General features: G+C 38.8%; 1 protein-coding gene across 1 annotated transcript in view; it reads right to left on the bottom strand.

Moving 5' to 3' along the window:
- MOCOS (molybdenum cofactor sulfurase) overlaps positions 1 to 24,900 on the bottom strand; it is a 219,082-nt gene that overhangs the window by 28,309 nt on the left and 165,873 nt on the right. The window contains exons 6-8 of the mRNA XM_074146562.1: positions 24,658 to 24,857; positions 9,323 to 9,439; positions 6,664 to 7,110 (exon numbers count right to left, since the gene is read on the bottom strand). Coding sequence (XP_074002663.1) covers positions 6,664 to 7,110; positions 9,323 to 9,439; positions 24,658 to 24,857 — 764 coding nt within the window. The remainder of the gene's footprint in view (positions 1 to 6,663; positions 7,111 to 9,322; positions 9,440 to 24,657; positions 24,858 to 24,900) is intronic.

Here is a 24,900-nt window from a genome sequence, read left to right as displayed (position 1 = left end):
AACCAATAAAAAACAAGGAAAATGTGAAATTCAAAATTCTGAAAAAACATATTTTTCATAAAACTGGAATCACTTTATCAATTAATCCATGTGAGCAAACCTCCACCACTGAGGCTCCTGGTTCAGCCAGGAGCACAATAGTTTCTCCAGATCCCCTTACAAGAAAACATATTGTCTACTTTGCTCTCTATTCTTCCATTACTTCTACAACACTCTTTACATCCAATAGCCTATACAAGCATATTGTCCTTGCTTTCATGTACGTTTTTCTGGTGAAAAGAACATCTGTTACTGATGCTACACAGATGGCAATCTTGAAATCCAAAAAGAGAACAATTTTAGTAATGCCTTTGGGTGATATTAATAACTGCTTTCTCCTTCAGAATGTTAAAATATTAATACCATTCTTTTAACATAAAGCTGAGCATTTAAACTTACTGCTGCAGCTCATGTATGCTTTTTAGTCACAGCTGAATATGGAGAAAAGTTAACTACAGCTGAACTTTGTTAAATTCTTGTAGAGAAGCTTAGCACAGCTCACATGAATTAACTGGCAAAAGATTAGCAAACAGTAGTGAGAGAAAGATATGTCAGGCACAACCTGATGCTCTGAAGAAAAGCATGGCTGGAAGCACTGGTTAGATTAATTAAAAACCACATTTTTGTTTAGCATGTGTTCTATCCAAAACCCCACAGAATCCACAATATCCTGTTGTTATAAACTTTTCCAGGTTGTACAGGGGCCTGCAGCAACAGCTTGACACTGAAGGCCTGACTAGAGAAAGCTGAGGGCAGGCACTCTGGAACTGAAAAGTTAAAGCATTAAAGCTGAACTCTAAAGAATTTGGCCACAGTGCTTTTAACTGTATTGAATACAGAAAATACATGGAAACATTTTAAAGACAAGAAACTTATTTTATCAACTTACTTGATATATAATATTCTTTGGCAGATTTTTAAGTGAGCACGGATGAAAAAATCAGTCAAAAATTGAAACTTTAGGTCTGACAGTGTCATCTGAAACCATGTTGTCCAAGCACCTGTCAGCACCTAAATGATGTCAACCTTTGCCCTGTCTCTTTAGGAGAGGAATTATAGCTCAAAACCTGCAGTATCAGCAAAGAACAGACTTTTGTCCTTGCTGGAAATTATTCTTTGGAGAGGCCAGTATTTTTCGGTTATCCTGTATAATTAGGTTACAAATGCATTTGGAACAGCTGGTGATCATCTGAGAACTGCAAGAATTTCCTGCTAACAAATCTCCCCTCCAAAACAGAAGTTCATTAATCGGTAATACATCCTCCCGTGGATGTAACAGATCTTTACAGAATTTGCAGTATACAAAGAGCAGAATAAACTAAGAAAGCAGGAGAACAGAAAAAGAGCACAGTGATTCCTAGCTCCCAGTCGTAACATTCAGTTGTTTTGGTTCCACTTCAGGACAGCAATCTTATTCAGGAAATGCTTAAGTGTTTGTTTACCCTGCGCTGAAGGCAAGAGGTTTTATGAGCAAAATAAAACATTCTTTCTTTAATCAGTGCTTCAGCTAATTCTTACATGATGATAGGCATTATGTAGAAAGCCCAGCTAAGTATGTAGCAGATATTTGGAAATGATCATCGCCTTCCGTTCAAAATACCCCTGGTCCAAAATAATGGCATGTAATAATGCAGCACACAACTACACATCCTCAGCCCATTTTCCCCCGTCCTCGGGGTATTTGCCATTGTAACAAGAATCATACATACACGTGCCCAGCAGTGAGCCCCTGACCTCTCATGGGTGTCCCCTGTACACTGTCAAGTGCCACAGTTCCCCTCCACTTTGCAACTTACTGCATTTCATATGTTGCTAGGACCCCAATAAATAAAGTTGCAACAACAAAATAACTGTATACCCTGCCTTAGACAGAGAATCACAGACCATCATGAAACTGTCAGAGCTGGTTTGTTGCTAATACTGACACTGGAGACGAGCATGGAAGATCTGTGCAGACTGTCTCCTATCATTATTTCAAAGAGGCTGAAGGGATTGTTAAGTGATTACAAGCAACTGAATTAGAGAGTTCAAGCCTGCTCTGCTTTCATCTGAAGATGAAGAAGAGTGGTTCAATTCAGCTCCCTCAGATTATGTCTGATATATCTGCCCAAGGCCAGCAGATATGACACAGGCTGCAAAGATGATCCACATCCTGGTATACCAGCAGTAGGAGGTCAGGCAGGGCACTCAAATGTCACTAAATACATATATTCAGGCAACCAATACAGTGAAGTAAAGCAGCCAATGAAGCTTACTGTGAAGTAAAATAACACAGGTTCGCATACATCGCAGTAAGCGATGACGTATTGCATAGCTTCTAACTTGATTCCCTGAAGTTGTGTGACCATCTCTGACTATAGAGACAAACTAGAAGTGGGAGGACAGAAAGAAAGCAGGGACACCATGATTTTACTGACAGATGCTAGCATACACCTTCATTCCCAGCATAGCAGGTGAGCTAATCATCCAACATGAGGTCTGCTCTACCTGTCGTGAGCAAGGATCATTGCATAGTAAAGCCAGTACATGGTATTGTCCTATCTGCTTTAGCACATTTTTCTTCTTGTAATGTAAAAATATCCACTGCAAAAACATGGTTGGTTTTTTTTTTTGGTTTTGTTTTGTTTTGGTTTTTTTCCTAGAATTTTCTTTAAAACATTTTGGGCTGCATTTCTCCATAGTTCACAGTAATGTCATCATAAAGGCTAACACAATTTTTGAACACATTAAAGGAATCACTGAATGGGTTTTACATTATGTAAGTTTAAAAATGTTAGCCGTATACGTATAATTTATCCACTGATCACTAGGAATTCGCATTGTATTTGAAATTAAAAGCTAATTTGTCTTCTGTGTTGAGATGCAATTTTTATACTCTGAAATCTACTGCAAGAATAATAAAGTTATTAATGTTTAAGTTTGCCCTTTTTCACTGGGCACATTGCATCATGTAATTATGCAAAATTCATTGACATGAGAGATGTTCATATTTAAAAATGCATGTTTAAAACATTTTTATGCTGGAAAAGAAGAAAAAAGTGGTCTGGAACAGAGGTTACTCCTCTTCTCTGCTTCTCCCCATTTAATAAAATAATTGTAGGGAAAAGAAAGCGCATTTAAGAAGCTGAGTTAGAATATTCTGCCCTCTGCTTTCTGTGCTATGTGTACTAAACCCATGGAATGACACTGAACAGAGACCTTCCCATGGCCAGGAACACTCTCTAAAATGCTGTAGGAACTAACTGACCTGCAGTGAGCTGATGATCTTCATGCCAAGCTTCATCCTCCCAGCTGCCAAAGCACTCTGCACTCTGGAGGTCAAGCACCTCCCATACTAAAGCACTTAGAATAGAACAGAGAAATCAGAGTTTAGGAGAGGAGGAGATTATGTGACTCTAAAAAGGAGATGAAACAGCTGTGAGTTTGTACTCACATCCTCATCGAGTTTGTCCTCCTGACACTAATCAAGTCATCTATCCTGCAACCAGTAAGTCAGTGGGCAGATTTCACTGGCAGATAGGGTGGGTCCTGCACACACAGTCATTTGGAATTTTCCACTGCACATATTATTTTAGGCAAACATAAGTGATCATGTACTTACAGTAAAGCCTATTTACTACACACGCTAAAGGTCTGACCTCCCATACCAGCTGGAGGCCTGCACTTGAACTTACAGATCTATGAGATTCTGATCTCAAGCATCCAAGTATCACAAGATGAGTGAATTTACTGCTGCCCAATATCTGAGCCACTTTCACACTTTCACATCAGACAGCTCAGAGCTACTCTATAGCTGATAAAAATGGAGATAAAGTTTTTAATTGGGAAAATACTTTTCTAAATTTCCAAAAAATACAAGGCATCTAAAGGTATTTTAGATTTAAAACAAGAAACTGCATTTCAGTTCTTGTATTCTAACCAAAGACCAAGGAAACTACAAGCTACATGATTATTACTTCAGAAGTCTAGGAGTTTATAAAGTAAGGAAATAATATAATTTTAAGTGTGAAGTCTGTATTACAAAGAGCAATAAGAGAATGGCAAAGAAATAATTTTCTATAGGATTCAGTCTTTTCATGATAAAGCCTGGGATAATCAATATTTCAGAAGGCAAAATGATTTTCAGGATTTCATTCCATTTAATTGTGGTAACATTTCTCTAGCATGTCTTGCTTCAAACTCCAGTGCATGTGGCATGGGTTATTTTCCCCTTTCAAGGTGATAAAGGCTGAAATTGCAGTAATGACATACGTAGATTTGTGGGGGGAGGTGCACTCTGCAGTTAGTGATGGTGTGGGTTCTGGTAGAGATGGCTTCCTACTGAACTCTTACCCATTGGGAAGAGACCAAGCCACTGCTTGATTTAGGACAGGATTAAATGAGTTTTAAAGCTCATTACAAATGGTGGGCTGTAAGTTGCCATTTTTACCTTTTCTGTAGGCAGACAATGAGACTGACAGATCTTTCAGAGGCTGGTTATAAATGTACGACAGGTCTAGAAGTGCCACTCAGACTTTTGGGATGAAAAAAAAATGAAGAATGCCTGGTGGACAGGAAGAAGGTCACAAAAGCAAACATGTTTGCTTTGGGGAAATACTTCGATGTGGAAAATCCTACTCATGTATCTTCTATCAACTAAGTGGAAATGCACAAAAATGCTCTTTGAGAAGAGGAGGAAAAGAACTAAATGCTATTTATAGTGAACTTCCAGTCCCTTCCAATACTATATACTAAATCCAGAATATATTTAATTGTATATTACTCTTTGGCAATACAGGCTCTGACAGTGCTTGGCTGACTGTGTTCTAATGTGGCTGATGCTTTGCTATCAAAAAATACCAAAACACATTTTGAAAATGACTCTAGGCATGCAAAACTAAAACTCATAATGTAGTTGCAATATTAATATCTATTTTTTAACTACTAAAATCAGCTAGTGTTAGGTGTGTAGACCAAGTTGCCTTGGATTCCTCTTGTAGTCAATGGAAAGAGATAGAAATATCCAGGAACAATTCATTTTTCCTACTGCAGATGCCTATTTTACGATAAAAGGAATTAGCAGGCATCCATCTCTCACTGGTTACAGAATAATATCTGACTTCAGAGAGGTCAGTTGAGGTAAGATGAACACTGCTTTTACACTGGGCCTATTAACATACACCTGGCACAAGAAGTATGCATGAGGCATGGGGATTTTCCCTCTCCATATAAAACTGCAGCTCTGTCTGCCATGGAGTACTGGTTTTGTATGTATTTATCACCTAGAGTCGTTTACCCTCAGAGAGCTTGAAGAGAAGAAACCTGGCTCACATTGTGAGGAAGCATAAGCTTTCTTTCATGCCTAGGTACGTCTTACCTGCTCCTGGCCACAATCACTTCAAAGCACTTTCCTAGCACTGAATGTTGTGGTATGTATCTCACAACAGCATCCTGCACATTAAAAATAGAATTTAACCCCAAAGGGGCCTGAATACTGCTACAACATATTTCAGCAGCTTCTGTAGAGGGTTTATGTAATACAGCTATAACAACTGCAACACATAAACAAAGGTTAAAATATTTTCACAGGAAATGTAGGATTACTTTGATTTTCTAAACAGTTTGATTTAGCGGGAGGTTAATAAGGGGTAGAAATTGTTTGTTCAGGTCTCATTTAATGCTCAAGATGGTGCCTTTGCATTAAAGACATCACAAGCCAAACCAAATTTAAAAATACAGATGTTTTGTTGATCATTTAAGTGTTTGCCTTAATTCCCCAGCCTCTTTTTGCATTAAGAAAAAAAAAGAATAAATCATGATCAAATCAGCTGAGAAGCCATATTTTAAATGCAGGTGATTTGTCACTGGGTTTGACCCCAATTTTCACTCAGATGTGAGACAATGACATACACCAACAAATTTTCATAGGGAAAGTTATACTGTTATTGACATTCATTAAATCACTTCCCAGTATGGTACTAAGCGGAGTCACATTCTAGGTCATGTGTGAGCCACACACCTATTTCATCATGCATTATTTAAAAAAAAAAGTCACAGCTAAGGTGACGATATTATTAACTTGGTAAAAAAGCAATTAAAATCTTCAAAGAGTGAACTTTCAAATAGTGCAGCAACACTTAAATGTCATATTTCTGTTGCAAATGTATTTTTAATGATAACATTTCTTTGTAATGTAAATCAGTCTCCTCTCAATTATAACACGTTAATCAAGTTATTTCTCAATTGCTGCCTACCCATCAATGCCTACAAGTCCATCACATGTCATTCTGTAAAAGCATACTAATTACTTGATTATATTTTAGTCATTTTGCAAATCCAACTATTTTCTTCAAGATTGCATATTATGTACAGATTTGTCTGTTGGGGGACGGGGGGAGAGGAGAGCAGAAGACACATTTGCATCCTGTAACTTCAGCCTAATTGAAAATCCTTCAAAGTACTTTAGTATGCAGGAGTTCGGAGAAATTGGAGAAAAGGAAAAAACGGGTACCCACATAGTGCTTCCTAATATCTCATCCCTAATATTTCAATATCTCACATTCTATTCCTGGTTGACATGTCTGACAGGGGTAAGGAAAAACACAAGGTTGAGAAGAACACTTAAGAATGATTCAAAGCATATACCTCAAATGCAGAGCAGGATTTGATTGGGTAGAGGTAAATGTTGGTGACAGTGATGGGCTTGCCACCTCTTCTACATGTTGGTACTGCAGTCTCAGAAACAGCTGCCCTTATGCTTTCCTCCTCAGCCTCTAGTGGCTGCCAGTTGACAGTCGTCATTGTCGCAGATGAATTTTTGCTGAGTTCTCTGTCCGAGATGTGCAGTATTGGAGACAATTTATCCACACTGTTAAAGGAAGGGTGCTCATCTGGGACAGACTCTCTCATCAGCTTTGTTACAGAGGACTGGAAGGCATTCTCAGTGTCTGACTTGGAGAGTCTGGTGGCTATGATGAATTTCAAAAAAGTCTGTGCATCTTCAAAAGAAGACATATAGCCAAAGGATATTCTCACAGAACCAGTGGGACGTCCATCAACTAGGTCTATATCATCTCCACAGACGTGGCCAGCCTAGTTTGAAACAGGAAGAAAACCAGTGAACTGTTATGACAGACCTTGCTTTATTTCCCTCCAGTTTTACATAGTTATTCACAAGTCTCTTAATCCCAACATGAAAAACTGTTTTCCAAAATACAAAGTTAACTCATGAATACAAAGAGAAAATGGAGAAAAAAATCCCAACTATCTTATTACTTACTCAAGCTGGAAAGAAGATAATTTTGAGATGCTTGTCCTATTCTACCCTAAGGCAAGAGAGAATTCTCAAAAACATGTCAAGAATCAGAAGTTTGTATGTCCCAGGATGGCCTGTTAGCTAGGGCAGTCTACAGGTATATTCCAATCTCATCTGCATAGTTTACTGGGATTTAAATTGGGATATTACATTCAGATAAGTGAACAAACCACAAGACTGCTGATTTTTCTGGGGCAGTTTTCTTGATATTTACTGTCAGAACAGTTTCAATTCAAATTATCAGTGGCTTATTCATGGCTTGTGTTAAATAGTCCAGTGGATAGCTATACTGGGATATTAGCAAAACAGAGGCTTGAACCTAGACCTCCAACATCCAAAGTGACTTCCCTTGTCATTGGTTATGCAGTAAATCTGTCTTGCTGATCCGGTCAACGCACTGCTTTCAGGATGGAGGGAACTAGCCTTCCTTCCCCCTAGCACTTCTTCCTTTGAAGAGCACAGGTTGCCACTCATGAAAAATCTTCGTTGAAAAAGGCTTTAAATAACAACCCCCACATAGATACCTCTCCATCTGTTATGTCTTTCATACAGCATTCTCTGGAAAACTCTCCTTTAGAGTAGAAAATTTTCCTTCAGTAAGTGGGTCAGGGAATGCTGCTACTTCCCCCTAGTGAGATAAGCTAGAGACCCTCTTTGCTCATCCATCTAACATTAGCTCACCAATGGACACAAGATTTAGTCCTAAGTCAGCACCCTTATTCCTGTAAGTGCAGTGGCTTGTATTTTTTTTTTTCCTCAGAATTTCATTTATTTACACATTTCTGTTACATAAAAATGGAAGTGTGAATAGATTATTTACACGAGGGCTTTTTAAGGTAAGAAATGTCACAGTTCAATGAATTTATGCAGGAAGAAATTAAAAAAAAACCCCTCTATGTCAAAGCATGCAGTACAGTAGTAGTAAATATTTTAATGCAGTTTCACATAGTTTTTATCCTTCACAATAGAGCAGAAGCAACATTTGCAAAATTAGGTTGCATCTGTTAATATACACGTAACTCTTCTGCCAAGTATTGATTGATTGATTGACTGAGGAGAGAGGTTCCTCCTGTGCAAATAAGTAAATGAGTTCCTACCTAACATCCTAAGAAAACTAACCATATTTCTCCAGGGACCCTTATAATTTTTTATCTTTTGAAGAATACCATTAATAAAATTTTGGATTGTTCTGTATTAATTTACTGTAATTTCAAACTCTAACAAATATGCAGACGTGAAGCCTCCCCCACTTCATTGTAATACATCCTGTTACACATCTTGTAATGACAATTTATGGAAAATATTAGTAATCTAGAAAACAGTCTTTACATTCATGTTCTAACAATCTAACACACCAGTAATCTAGGTAGATGTCATCTAAATTTACTTGACTCTCTGAGATTCACTGTGTATTCTCATTTATTGTTTCTTGTCCAATTTTTGTATGCTTTAACAGCATAGGACTATAATACTTGAACATTACTAAGTACAACTAAGAATACTTAAGGAACAACAGGAAATTAATTGTCCAGAACTTCTATTCTGCAGGAAGTCTGGATTTCATGTAATTCCAAATCAGAACAAGAAGCCACAAATTCATATTTTCCAATGAAATAAAAGCAAGCAACACATACTGCTTTGGGTCTATGAAATTATTTTGTTTCAACAACTCATTTCAATGGATTGAATTTCAATTCATTTATTTCTTTAACTTGGCAATTGAGTTGAAAGGTCAGAGAAAGCAAATCAAATTTACTTGCATTCTTAAAGTTGCAGAGACTCAAAACCACAGGACATGATACACCTATCTTATCCCTTAACTACTTAGGGGTTGAGGTTTTTTTGATACAGAGCCAGATTTTCTTCTCCCCTTCAAAGGACCCATCCTTCAGGAAATTCAGAACTGATAGCCAGAAGATGTCTCCTGGGTCATGAAATCCAGGTATTTTCCATGGGCAATATATCATGTAATCTCATTAAGAAACTAACCTGCAGGTTCCTTTGGATGTTCTCATTGCTTATACCCAAATGTATCTGGCAGGCTCCTGTGTTACAGAAGCAACCTGTGCGGACATGTATGTTGTAGAGACTGGCCATCTTGTCCACCTTCCCGATTCAGCAGGAGATAAGACATAGGAGAACAAAAAATAGACATTTTACAGTTGTGGTAAACAAGACACAATTTTTAAAGGTACAATTCAATTGGAGGTAAATTACTCCTCTAAATTATTAAAAATTTGCTGGAGCTTTTAACATTCCCATACATATTTCGGATTTCTCAGCCTTGCCATTTAAGCTGAAAGAAAACAGTGGTGGGAGCAGAAATGCTTACCTTGACATAGAGAGTGCACTCAACACACAACACAACACAACACACACAGAGCATATCAGTTCAGGTCCTGATCCTGTTAATGATGGTACATATGCTTCATTTTAAACCCGTGAACAGCTTTCTTCATTCCCTTCAGTAGTGCTCATTATAGGCCTGCAGTCAAGTGTCATTCAGTGTGTCGACAAACTGGTCATCTACAACTGCATACGCAGAGACTGAAAAGGGGCCTGGGGCACCCCTTCAGTTAGCTGAAGGAAACCTTTTTCTCCAAGAATCTGAAACTGCCAGTCCTCATTACAGAAACCTGACTGTATCTGTGGGATTTTGGCACACAAGTGCTTATAGAATCAGCCCCACAGTAAGCAATAACATCTAACAGCGCAGAGACTAATCTGGAATACCTCCTTGAGTCTACCAGATACGACCACCCAGTCCACCAACTCCCTGATGTACTTTTTCCTTATGCTGTGCTGTTTTGTGTTATACCATTTCCTTATTGTCCACTAAATAATAAATGGGCAGAAATACAATACTTGATAACAAACTGGCATGAATAAATTATACGAAGGAATGAAAAAGATGTGCAAAGAGAACAGAAGCACATGTGTATACGTGCCTTGGAAGGAGACACATATATGCATGCACTGGCAGGATGGCACTGCAGAGAAGAGATATGGATTGTCAGGGTTTCATAGCACAGCTAAAAAACAATGAAAGCACACCATAGGGATCGTCTTAGCACAGCTAAGAAACCATGGAAGCACACTGTAGGGATCTGAAAACGCTTTATGTGGATTTCAAAAAGCAACAACAGCAGCTGGTAAGGTTAGCTGAGCTACCACCGGTTATTTCTTTGACAATAAATGATGAGCACCCATTCCCAGTCAGGTGGTCAGAAAGGTAGGATGAAACCTGGCACATCCTATCTCTACCACAGACTTCCAGAACAACCTCACAGAAGCTGCATTAATCTCTCTGTGTTTTTGCCCCTTTTCTGCAAAATGAGAGCTGAGAACTCTGAGATGGACCCCACCATGCCGGTGACACAATCCTCCTCGCAGGGAGCTCAGGCTCAGCCACACGCAGAGCGACAGCTCAGCCTAAAGGTGCAGGAATGGAAGTGTCAACTATTTCAAACTAACCATTTTCTTAACTGTGAGCTCATGTTTTATCTGACTGAGGTATCAATGTAAACATTCAACCTAGCTATTCTAGCTGCCTTAATCTCTATTGGCTTTTATTTTTTTCAACATAAATTCTCTTTGTATAGGATAATAGCCCAATATATGTAGCAAGTAACGTCTGGTATAATTCAGCTTATCTTCTGTCTCCTATCTTTTGACATCATTAGTCATCTGTTGCAGCCTATTTTCCGACATTTCTGAGTTTAACTGTCTGAGATACCAAGCACCTTTAACTTTACTATCTCAACAGCCTGAAAAACCAAACCCTCTGTTAGAACTTAGTCCAGGTTGAAATAATTCAACCTAAGTAGTGTTTAGCTCTCCTAAAAGCAGTTCAAATGGCACTATTACTTTTTTTCATGTGTGGGGCACAAGATACTCTGCACAAAAGTGGGCTGTATAGACAGAAGAAATCCTACATCGATATAGTGCACAAGTTCTTAAGTTCACACTTAAATTGCAGAATCACAGAATATTTTTGGTTGGATGGGACCTTTGAGATCATCGAGTCCAACCAACAAAAAACACCACACCCAAAAAATGCCAGAACACCAACACCAAAACCAAACCAAAACAAACGCCCGCAACCACACCCCACCCCACCCACAAACAGACTTCTTGTCTTCCCAACCAAAATGGTTCAGTTCTCAAATGGAGATATAATCAGAACAACTTCACATATCCAGACTTGGAAAGCAGAGAATAGAATCAGTCCTGAGATCCCTATTAATGCCTTCGAGAATATCCTGTGTTCAAAGCATGTTTCTCAAATCAAAGTTATAGTAAGGCATCCGTTGAGAAAGACTGTTGTGGTGTCATTAGCTTTGTTTTGTCAGAAAACTTCAATCTGAGAACGGTGACATTTTCTTGACTTCTTTTTTCATTTAGATGAGAAAAGTTGTCATCCTGGCATAGCACAGTTTGTCATGGTCCTAGTGACTCATGGGTGGATCTATTGTTCTGTTAATGATGACAAGCAAGGCAAAAATCAGGACAGATACTTCACTACTGAATTCGTACAGTGTTTGGGCTTATTTCGTCAGTACACAAAGAGCTTTAAAATAGATAATATTTTTATTATTATTATTTTTTGAAGAAACATTCCTAGGGCAGCCTTGCTTGTCAAAGCGTATGCAGTGTAATGAAGTTTCTATGACCCAACTTCAAGGAATTGCTAATAAGAATTTTTTATATATCTTTTTCATTTTGTCAAATAAATTATTACTGTTCTTTAACGAACAGTAATTTCACTCTAGCCTTGTGACCCAATACCCTTCTCCAATACCACTTTTAATTGTGATATATATTAATCTGTATAGTAGAAAAATATTATTGATATTAAAAAATGTATGAAAAGTAGAGGAATATAGGGAATTGTGGTTCAGGAGAACAAAGATAAATTAGCCGTAGCTTTAGTATTAATCACACTCCATTATCACCAGTGTGATAACACACACAGATGCCCCATAGATCTTGGGAATGTGATGCACACTTTTCATTGCAAACAATGACACCATCTAAAGAATCAGGAAAAGTAGCACTGCCAATCTATCTGTCCCTGGAATGCATGCTTGACTTTCCCTTGGACATATGCTTTGATTTCTTCTTGTTTAGTTTCACCCTAGAAATATACTACTTGGGGAGTTAATTTAATCACTCTCTGCAGTGTTAACACATAGCAAAACAAACAGAACATAAAACATCTGTTACAGTTATTTTGATGAAGAAAAGCTTATTTAAATAAAGCACATCTTTAAAATTCCCATAAGCAGCAATAATGGGTATTGAGCTCAGGGTTATGAAATACAAAACCCTGCTTGCAGTTCTGTCTGTAATAGCGGCAGCTGACTTTTGGGAGCCAGGAATATGTTCATCAATGAAGGCACAGAAGCATGAATGGTACTAATGGTAAGTACACAGCTTAATGTACTCAGATTGTCAGTTTTGGTGACTCCCTGGATCTGATATTTGGAACTATTGTGCCTTGGTCTTTCAGAGCTTAAAGACTACAATTAAACAGCAATACACATGCAGAAATCTTGCAGTAATTTTACCCAGTCAGTGAGGATATGGTAATTAAGCCATCACAACATCTTGAAGTCCCTTCTTTCCCTTAGAGGCCCTTGGCATTCATTGCCTTTTCTAAAGCTCTTTACTGTGGGTCAAGCCCTGTAGGTTGCTTCACACCCCAACACTTCTGATGTCAGATCGTCTTGGTTTTTGACAAGCAAAAGGTGCTTTTCACACCTCCAGGCTGTGGTCTTCAAGTTTAATAACCACACATGAATGAAGTTCATCTAAGTCAATTTTTTAAATAATTCTTTTTTTTTTTTTTTCAGAGATAATTTCTATTTTAAACACAGCTGCCTTCCTTAGTGAGCTTTCCTTTAGTGTTGACAGAGTGACCAAGTGCTCACGTTTAGGGTTTTTTTCATAGTGCTCTATCTGATAAATACTATATATATACATATATATATATGATATGTATATATATAATATTGAGTTGGAGAAGTTTTTTTTCCTACAATAGTGTCCTCCTGGATACCTGGTATTTGAGCTCACACTCGGGAGCTGGACAGCTCCAAAAAGAAGGGAGATTAGGGTACATTCTGATTCCCAGTCCCCTGTCACAAGGCTGCACCGGTGACTTCTCTGCCTGTGCTAAATGACTGACCTCTGCTGTCCACCCACTTCAGGGCCTCTGTGGCGGTCAGCTGAAAGGTGTAAGCTTTTCTCTGGATTCAGGTTCCGCTGAAATAAGTCTGAAAATGATGCTTACTGTAGGTAGATGTGATAGTGAAGATTTACAAATAGTGTATAATTTTGTGTTATTTCTAATCAACTAAGTCCATGATTTTCACTAAGAATGATGGATTCTTTAGGAACCCCTGCTGAAGTCATTCCCAGAGGATCCAATTCTGTAGCTCTTAGTCAAGCAAGTACTTCTTATTTGTGCAAGTTATTTTACTGAGTATCACAAGAATTATTCACGTGAATAAAGGACAATTTAATAATAGATCATGAAGTGTCCCAGAAAAACCAAAATTGTTTAAGTCAATACTGGCAGGTACTGTCCTTCGGGAATTGGGATTGGGACTTCTCATTCCACTTTCTGCAATGCCCAAATTTCAAAGCAGTTTGTCTGTCTGATGGATTTGCTCATTACATGAATTTCAATGCACACCACTGATGGCTGGTTATAAAACCGGCTTCATGACACCATTCTCCACATCCAGTGGTAAATTAATTCACTGATTCATGGCATGGAATTGGAGAGAAAGTAAGCTAGCTCTTTCTGTCATCCAGCATTTGACTGTGAAATGTTGTTGCTGATGCAAATGCAGGCTTAATCTTGTTTAATACAATTTAATAAGAAGTAGGTCAGAAGAAAAAAAAAAAAAAAAAAATCAGCACTTGATTCCAAATCATTTTGTAGAGGAAAAAAAGCATTTTAGCTGAGTTACAGTATACTTAAACTGTTTTAACTGCATGGTTTCCTGCAAATGAGGCATTTCTTCCCATCCCAGAGAAAGAATTTCTATGTGGGCAGGTTCCCACAGTATTGATGAATCAGATCCTTTCTTCCTTATTGCATCTCTAGTTGTTGACAATGGTTTAAACTAATTGGAGAGTGGATGCAAATCTCTCTTCATTCCATGTCCATTCATCACTCACCCTGACCCAAAGCCCTTTGGTAGAAGGCAGTGAGGTATTAGACAGAGATACTGAAATTTACTGAAATGGCCAAACTCAGTGCCACGATAGTGGAAATGCTAGCTTATCAGGATCTTTGCACTCAATGTGATAATTTTCTCTGCTGGTTTCAAAGACGGCCAAATATCAGCTCAGATTGGATGGGAGAGAAGCAGGCTGGAAACATCAGCATAATTCAGAACCTGTGGGTTGCCCTTCTGCTGGAATTCTCACTTAGAAGATGTCATACACATAACAAACTGTAGGTTCTCTATGCTTAAAGGAGTAACAATAATTTTACATTTCTGCAATCTAGAAGCTAGAAGAAACTTTGGGGATGGGTTGGCTATAAGGAAGAAATGAAACACAGTCTTGATTGTTAATGGATGACCTCACATTTTTTCAAATGCTTTTTTCTTCTCTGTAGTACATGCGGTGAGTTAGGGCATAGGCTTATTTGGATCATATATAAACTTCATGAGTCCAAGATTCAGTTATTTGAAACTGAACAGGCTGATGAGTAGGCTAAATACCTTCACATTCTTTGACTTGGCATCTCAATGGCGACAGGTCTCTCCAACCAATGGCATTTTCTCTTAGCTTCTTCTTAATTTTTTTTAAACTGCATTTAGTGACAATGAAAATCTGGTCTGATAAAATTACATCAGGGAAAGGATGGATTGCAGGAAGAAAAGCAAAGCAAAGGAACCCAAGTCCTCTGTGGCTTCCTAACTCTGATTTCAACAGAGCGTTCCCTTGTGAGTCATAGGAAAAGGTCAGTATCTCTACATCGCATTGCGCATCCCTAGCTATTTTGTAGGCTAAAGGCTTTGGGCCAGACTACTACTAGTCAGAGAAGTGGAAGCCAGAGGCAAACAACACAGAAGAGTAAGCTGTAACTCATATCAAGAAGGGATAAAGGGGAACGTAGCAGACTGATACAAGTGGAAACAATGCTTAGGAATAAAATGGTGCAGTGCATGATACTGAAAGTCTAGTGACATAGATTTAGTTCATGTGCCAGTCAAAACCCTCTCCACCTTTTCGCCTTTCTCTTAAATCGCTTAAATCCTCCTTTGTCTGCATTTATCCCCTGAAAATGGGGATAATAGATCACAGGGAGATTGTATAATAGAAATCCCATGATGGACTCTGTTGAAATATTACTTTAATTACGGTCATACAGAGTCCTATACAGGATTTGTGTATGGGGCAGGAAGATGCAAGGAAGGTAATAGAGATGGTGGAGCCAGGCTCTCTCTGTCTTTGGAGGATTCAGATGGTGGACTTAAAACTGGACACTACATGCATTCAAAGGCAGCTGATCTGCTTTTACCAAGATGAAGAAAAAAAGAATCCAGCAGAGGCTGTCAAAAGTGCTGCTATCATGTGTTTTCTTTTCACATTTCTCCCCTGTGTAATGAGGTCTGTAGTTTAGAGCAACAGTTTGGCCCAGTTACTAAACAGAAAATATTCAGCCTCCCTCATTCATCTGAGATTCTTTTATCTGAACAACTATGAGCATCTTTCTTTTATCTCCTTTCCTGTTTCCTTAGCAACATGCAAGGACACTCCAGAGAAGCAGTGTCAGGCAACACCTTCAGTCTAGGCTTTCATGAAGCTTTCTAACCTTGACCAGCTCTGAAGAGCAGTTTAATAGTAGGCAATTTCAAGCATACTATCTCACATGCCTCTTTGTCCCCCGACAATGAGATATTACAGAAAGCAACTCAGCCTGTACTCTGCCACTAATTCCTCAGCAAGAAGAGAGATTTGTTACCTACTAACTAGGTTGCAGTTATCACACTGAGTCTCTCAAGTACAGCATCTCCTTATGCTCAGTCAGTAATCTCCTACCTAAAGAGCTCTTTGTAAGGGCTGTCTTTGAGTGCCCAGTGCCATGTAAGCAAATGTAAGCAAAGATCCAGATTGCAATGTCATTTCTTGACTGTTTGAAGCAACAAGGTGCAATTTATTGGCAAGCCAGTGTGGTTTGCTGCATTGCTGCTATCTCCGTGCTTACCTGACATCCCCGGTGCAACTGGAAACTAATTGGAGCCAAGGAAATTAGTGGATGTTCAACAGTAATCTTCACAACAATCTTTTTCTCCTTGTAATCCTGTTTGCATTCTATTGTGCTGGTCCATCTGCCATCCCTGGCTTCCTGTAATCAATGGCTAAATCTATAGCTAAAATCAATACTGAGCAATAACCCCAGCCATTTTTAGGTAGCTATTGGGAAGATGGCCAAAAATCCCATTAGGCATGTTAAGAACACTTTTCTTTCCCTGAGTCATCAAAATTAATATAATGAGTGGATATACTTCTAAAAGCATTAGTGTAACTAACTCGAAGCAGTTTGGCCGTCTCTGCACAGACGTTCTTAGCTGGAATTAAGAAATGCTGGATTTCCATTTTCTCTGGCCCAGATGACAAAATGCTGCATTTCTCTACCTGCAAAACTGAATGACTGTTTTACACAAAAGTAAAAAGTACCAGATGGAAAAAACATAAAAGGATTATGGTTTGAAGAACAACAAAGATCTCCTGCTTAATAACTTTCTATGAAGATTTATTTCACATAGATTAAATAAAGTAGAAATTATCCCTCACTGTTGCCTAACAGCAACCTGCTTTCTGCTGTAGGGACATGGTATAAATTTCCAGACAAGTACTGATAGCTACTACTAGGCTCCGGTCAGTAGTCTGATCAAATTGACCTGGTAACAGTTTCCTGTGCATGTGAAATGCTGCAGCTCCTTTTTTCCCTACTCTTCTAATTCACATTGTCATTGTTCTAATTCTGTACCAGTGCAGTGGCGCTAATCTACCAGTACCGAGGGTACTGTCTAAAACACAAACAGCAATTATTTCAAGAAATCTACCTGCTGCAGGTATTGTATAGTCTCTTTTATCATGTAATGATAAGTAGTGATATGAATATGTATTCAATCAGCTGTGTGTATATACAAATGTATCCGCCACTTGATATCTGAAGATTTGCCAGTATTTAACATATTTCCTCTCTGCTCTGTGAGATTAGAGTAAGTGGGAAAAAGAGACATTGAATCCTTCAAGGTGACACTGAAAGACTACAGCAGAAGCAGAGGATTTCACCTGGCCATTGCCAGGTCCTATCCACTGATCTAGGTCCACCTAAGCAATTTATTAAACCATTACTGACGGAAAAGGAAGCTGTTAAAGAGAATATTGTGAAACTAACGCAAAGAAAATGTACTCAGAATATGAAGGTACTTCCAGAACTGGCTATTACCATTTTATTTACCTTGAGCAACTACCTTTATGTGCATTTCCCACCCTGCCTCACATCACTTTGTCCCGTGTTACTTCTGTTGGAAGACTTGTCCAAATACAAACAGACAGAATAACCTCTACCTGCTTATAATGCTCTGCCTCTTCCCTGGTCACACCTCTCCCATACAACACCATTTCAGACTGCTTGTCCAGCTCTCCTCTGCCTCTCATGGCTGGAATCTCCTTTTTTTCTGCTTTCCTGCCCAAACTGGTGTCTCTTTTTTGCCCAATCCATATAATAATGGACTTCGGCTACATTGTGGAAAATTTAGCTTAATCATTAGTAAATATTTTGCAATAGTGAATATAACTAAATGCCAGAATGAGCTGCCTCCAGAGGTTGCCAAAAGGTTCAGGTTAAGATGAACCTATCTTGGCACACTATGACAATGGGTAATCTCTCATAGTCCCTGCACTCCTAAGATATATTTTCCCCCCTCCACATCTTATCAAACCAGAGGGATGAATTTGCCTTGACTGCTAAGTTGCTTATAAGACAATTCATTGCCATAGGATGCTTTGGATGCAAAAGGACAAATGGGGTTAAAAAGAAAACAAAATTTATTTTGCTTTTTGGGGGACTCATTCTGGTTTTCTCCTCTTCTTATTCTGCTAGCATGTGAACACTGGCAGAAAGAGGCTACCAGATCAGAGAAGGTGCCAATGTGAGATCCGGTGTAGCTGTTCTTACATCTAAGTGCTTTGGGGCCACACATTCCCACTTAAGACCCTGGTCTTCTCTTCAGAATGATAGAAAATAAAGGCAGAAAAGGAAAAAAAACCCAGCAGTGGGTCGAGTCTATCCTTACATTAACTCAGGGGAGGTTGAGATGGAAGGTGGATGAGACAGTGGGCAGAAGCCATAATAAAAGCAGTCATCAAATTGCATTATACATCTGTGCTGAAGGGTCAAACATTGGAAGTTATCTGCTGAGAAATGTTCATAGCTTTTTTCTTGAGAAATGGATGAAGAAAGATAAGTTCAAAGTCTAGACTTCCCTTTACTCTATCTGGGTTGATGAGAGTGAGCCAGGACATGCTAATGTAGGCTCCTAGACAAAACTGATCACAATCTATTTGAGCAGGGTTCTCAGTCTGGAGAGGCAAAACTCATCCATATGCAACAGTACAGAAGAGCCTTCCTCAGGCAAACCAAAGTGTTTACATTCTCCATCTTTGGCAGCTGATTCCAGTTATAGCAGTTTGTCTATCACACCCAAGTGTGAAGTGGCAGGCAAGCAGGCTGGCTGCTAATGGACTGATGCTTGTTCCCTTCCTGACAGGATTTTTAGGAGGCATGGCAAGCGTATAGGGATACCAAGGGAGCTTTTGCAGGTGAGACATTCACAACAAGCTACTTCTGTTTAGCTTCAGGCTCCAAACAAAGGAGGAGTGTGAAAAAGCAGAGTCGGAAAGAGAGCTGGTAATCCACAACTGAAATGATGGCCATTTTCCAAAAGATAGCTATGATGATTTGCTCACCTTTTTATGCCCATGACACACAGGAGAAAAAAAATATTGTCTCAGGTGAGCAGAGTAAAAAAAGAAAAACTTTATAAAGGAAGTGCTATATTTCACTGTGGGCAGAAAACACTGAACTGGAAGGTGTTCCTGGGTAAGAGCTCTCCAGGGCATACAATTCAAGAAATGTTTCAGGAGAAATTCCATCTGCCTGTCTCTGCCTCTTACTCCTTTCCCCTCTTCCTACTCCTTTCCCCTCTTCCAGCTCCCAAACTGACTTTACAGAATGAAACGTGAAAGGATTATAAAATTACTCTGCAATTATCTACTGAACATACAAAGAGTATTTCACTGGTCTCTACTCCTGATGAGAATTAAAGAGGAAAACTTAAAATAATATTAGCACAAAAGGTTCCTCATAGCAGAGATGGTGATTTTTTTCAGATCTGCAAATGGAAGGGAACATACAACTTCGCACTTTGACCTGATTTGTAAGAAATCCACTTTTTTGTGTGGATGATTGTTGTTTCAAATCAATGTTTTTCCCTTACAGCTGCTCCATCTCCTCTTTGGCATTCAAAACAGGCTGGAACCTCACAGAGTCATATGCAAGCTTTTGATAAAAAAGATGGCAAGGATGCAAACTGAAGCTGAGTCATTGCTGTCAAACAGTGCTTCAGAGATTGGAAGGATTCGGGGATGTATAAACACTTGACATTCATATATGCTGAAGACTACAGATATCCACTATTAATAAATGAACCAATGCTGATTCTCTGTGTGAAGAGTCTGCAGTATCAGCTCAGCATTGAGCATATATGTAACCCCATTTTTGTGACATCACAACCCCCCTTTACTATCTAGGGTGAATTGCTGCTTTTCCTGGTAGCCTCACAAGGAAGTAGAAGATTGACGGCTTGCTGCGTTACTGTCAACTCTGCTGCTTCCATCCTGCACCACTGACTTTGCAGAGGTCCTTTGTCTCTACCCTTGCACTTTCTCACCTTTGAAAATCACCAGCTTGTCATCTGTCCACACTTCATTAATTGCAAAAACTATAATGCTGGAGAATTGTCCATTCTAACTAGACAAGTAAATATGAAGAAGCTGTTTGGCATAAAGGCCATCTTTATGTCCTGGACCTGTCAAGTACTCATCATAGTTTAATCCCTGTTCATAACCAGGGTTTTTTGGTGCTGCAGTGAAAATAAACACATAACATAAAATGACAGACGTGCTACTGCAGAGGACAGGTGGCTTGCATGAAAAGAATACAGGTATCCTCCCAAGTAATTTCAAGAACAAATTACTACCAATAGTAGCCTACAATACAGCTGTGCTGAAGGAAATAATTTTCATGGGAAGTATCTGGTGCAGCCCAAAGGAGGAATTTTAAGGTAGTTTTAGTGCCCAAAGACAAAAGTTTTATGGAGATTTCAAAACTGCAGTAGTTTTACCCCTAGATAAAGAAATGAAGAAAAAACAAAGCTTTTGAGTGACTACTGGTGTTTGGAGCCTGCAAGTCCCTCTTCTTTGATTGTTTTAATTACCATTTAGAGCAAAATAACCAAACCAGTAATTAAACTGTCAATTAAACCAATGATACATATAGTATACAAAGCAAGTTTATTCCAAATATAATACTCTAAACCAGCGATACCCTTCAACAATCACAAAGAAACATTTAAATGAAAAAGCAATACCAATTCAGCTTCCGTAATTATTTCACTCCCACCTTATCACTGCTTAACTTCTGAGTGTTCTATATAGAATCATAGAATCATAGAATCATCCAGGTTGGAAGAGACCCTTGGGATCATCAAGTCCAACCATCTACCCTACACTACAAAGTTCTCCCCTATATCATATCCCCCAACACCACATCTAAACGTCTCTTAAACACATCCAGGGATGGTGACTCAACCACCTCCCTGGGCAGCCTATTCCAATGCCCGACCACTCTTTCTGTGCCTATAGGCCTGGCCTGTTAAGCAAGGCTGTATTTAGTCCCAGTTTGTACTTTGGGCTGGGCTGTATTTAGCTCTCACCCACAGGCCCACTGTGTTGGCCTGATTTATACTAAGGCCTGGTCTGTAGGCCCCACACGCAGGCCCTATACGTAGGCCTCATAGCATACACAGGCCTCATGCACAGGCCCCATAAGTAGGTGCCGTACATAAATCCCATATACAGGCCCTGTCTGTATTCAGAGCCAGGGAAGGGAGAGCTCTCGATGCTCTAGAGACCGGACTCCCCCGCCCTGGTTCAGGACAGGAGGCTGTCAAAAACACTGCCATCCTGAGAGTGCAATCATGGTACGGTTTCGTTTGTGCGTCTCACTTCAATGAAATGCCTTCATTTGATCTTGAGTGCTGCAATGAAGGTTTTACTCAAAGATGAATCTGAGACTGTGGCTATTTCCTATTGGTGCAATTGACCCTCTGTATGTAATTCAGGCATGTTTGTGGTTAGTGGCACAATCTTGTTAGCTCTGGTAATTAAACTCTGAGAACAGTGAGAAATAATAGAAGCAGGTAAAAACAGCTTTTCTCCCAAATACTACACAGGCGAAAGACATCGTTTTTTCCCTGCTTTCATTTTTCAGTGTCAGTGTTAAATGTCATGTATTTCACTACACGCTTTTCACATCCTAAATATCTTGGACTTAGTTCAGAGTTTTGAATATCATGTAAATTATGTAAATCTTGAGGCTTAAAAGTAAGCTTGGTATCCTCTGAAGACACTGTCTACTTATGAAGCCTTTCTTGCCAATCTCAAATGTTCCCAATAAACTGCTCCAAACCTCGTCAAAATATTTTCTCCAAAATCAGTTAGTCAGATTGTCCTTTTCAGGCTACCAAATGCTAATGTCCAGCCACACTGTGCCCTCTAATAGGCAATGGGCACATAACAATTGCCTGTCAGAAAGACAAATAGAACTGGTTGGATGCCTGGTTATAAGTAATTAATTATAGATGGAATATCATCCATAAAGGAATAGTACATTCTGTCATTTCTTTTTTAATATAGTAGCTGAAATACAACCTGAGTCATTAATTGGTGTCCACTAGTAGTAGGTATGTCAGATAGAAATGTCATCCAATTTTTCCTTCATTAAAAATTCCCCAAAATGTTTTCTGGGAGCCTTCTGAAACTGTGCTCTCCTAAAGCCACTAGATTGCATTTGAAGACTGATCAGTGAATCCACATGAATGCGCAGATCACAGATGTGACCAAACTAGAGGACAGCATTTAATTTCTAGACCATTAATGGAAATATTTGATTTAACTTTGATTTGAATAAATCTATCTAATTTTAGACATCCATATAGGTATGAAGATGAGATTATATTGTCAGTTTGATGAAGCTTCTCTCTGCTATACATATTTTCTTTGTAATCATGAAGAAGAAGTAAACATTTTTCTCCCCCATAACTGCTATAAGATGTCTATGAAAGAATTTAATTCCATAAAGAAGCCAATTATCTACATATCACACATATTATAGCTTTGGAAAGAATAGCGCTGTTGCTTGTTAATTTCTAAAAGTCATTAAATTGCACATTATTTTAATTAAATGAAGTAATCTAACAGGCACTGCAGATGTGACTAGTACGTATTTGAAAACTTTATAGTTCTTCATTCTACATACTCATGCCAGAAATTATGAGAATCTGGTGAATAGCACAATCCAGATGATACAGATCAATAAAGAAGCTTTTTATGAGCAGCCACTGCAGCAAACAGGCACAACGGAGGCATAAGACTATAAAATATTTTTTTCTTTGAGAGTACAGCTGAGTTTAAAAAAGTTAAAAAGGCAAGAGCCATTTTTACTAAGAAATTGTGAAAATCAAAAGTGCAAATAAAAGTTTTAGTTTTAACCAAAGGACTGAAGCAACGGGGTGTTTGTGGAGTGCTTTACCAACTCAGTTGTGTTAATATACCTCCAGTCTTTTCTGAACATTGCCACACATACTCAATGTGGCATGTATACTCATACCATGTATTAATGGATAATTCACTCCTAAAATTTGGAATTCTTTGAAATGAAGTGTGGCGAATATTTGAGGCTATTTGGTAGCATAGTCCAAAAAAGATGTATGGGAAGAAGAGCTTCTCCAGCACTATACATTTACCCATCCCATGTTTATCAGTGTGGTAAGTGCCTTACAAAGACCTGTAAAACTCCATATTGACAGGCTACAAAGTAACTGCTTCACTTCTATCCTCCCTTGTGTATATATGGATCTCCTCCTGTATTCTCGTACACGTCTCTACATTTCCCTTGTTACCCGGTTCTTCTCTTCTCTGCCAGAGTGTTGAGGAACATCTTTTGCAGCACTCCCACTCTGCCCCTAATTGTCCAGAATTATCAGCTTCCAACAGCAACGCAGCTCCGCCACTACTGCTGGCAGAGGGAGGTAGTCGCTGAGACAGATGGTGCCAGTTATTGACAGCTTTTAAAAAAATCAAGGTCATCCACTTGAACTTGACTTGGGCTTATTCAATCATCAGCCAATGAAAAACAGAAGAATTAAGCAAAAAACTAGAGCGCTGTGTTTTTTTCTGACTTCTGCTGTTTAGCAAGCGAGCTACATTACCCTGTGTTACTCACTGCCTACATCTACATGGTGCACAGTCACATGTGATTATGGTCGTACAACATTACCTCTCTAGCGAAGGTAGAAACATTTCACAGTTTCGTCTTAGAGATACTCAGTACACCTGATGGATAAAGGTTAGCGAAACCCATTGAGAAAGACAGCATTTAAGGATTTTTGGAGCTTGAATCTCACTTCTTACACTGATCATTCAACTATCTTCAATGCTTCCTCAGGAATATGACAAGAATGTAATTATTAGAACTGAGGGAAAAGAGAACTCCTCTTTCACGGGTGACTGCAATATTTTGAGATTTGATGTCACTCGTATATAAAAGCTTCAATGCAGTCTCTTGTATCAGCTTCTCTAGACTTGCTCTTCAATTCACGGTTTTGAGTACTCTAGAGAAGGAAGTCAAAAAGAAATCAAGCTGCCTAGTCAATGCATCCTGTTAAAACAGCCTACTTTCAAACTTCCTACATGTAAAGTATTAAATCTGTAAGATATTGGCTTTGGCTATTATGTACTTTGCATTGTGCTAGCTCTATTTATTGGATTCTCTTTCTACTGCTTTAAAAATGGTATGTATATATTGTGCAGAGCTACAAAGAAACAAATTCAAAACCTCAAAAGGGACCACTATGAACAAAATACTTCCTTTAGGATGAAGAACTCATTGTGAATATGCGTAAAATATAAACATAACACTCAGTTAAGGTAAGAGAAAAACATACCTCTGAAAAGCCGATAACCTCTCCATTTTCATCGAGCACATTAAAATTAATGATTGGACCCTGGACATCAGGATTGCTGAAATCTGTATCGCTGTAAATACGTATGACAGGAGCCCCATTGGCATATTTTAAGGTAGACAGCACAGTATAAGTGTAGTGAGCTAACACAAAGGTATGCTGTTTTATTTTCTCCATTCCACCTACAAAAGAAAAATGCATGTACATGTCAGATGCCTTACTTTT

The sequence above is a fragment of the Numenius arquata genome, chromosome 4, assembly GCF_964106895.1.
Source record: "Numenius arquata chromosome 4, bNumArq3.hap1.1, whole genome shotgun sequence".
In the NCBI taxonomy this organism is placed as follows: Eukaryota; Metazoa; Chordata; class Aves; order Charadriiformes; family Scolopacidae; genus Numenius; species Numenius arquata.
This window is presented reverse-complemented; position numbering and strand designations above follow the sequence as displayed.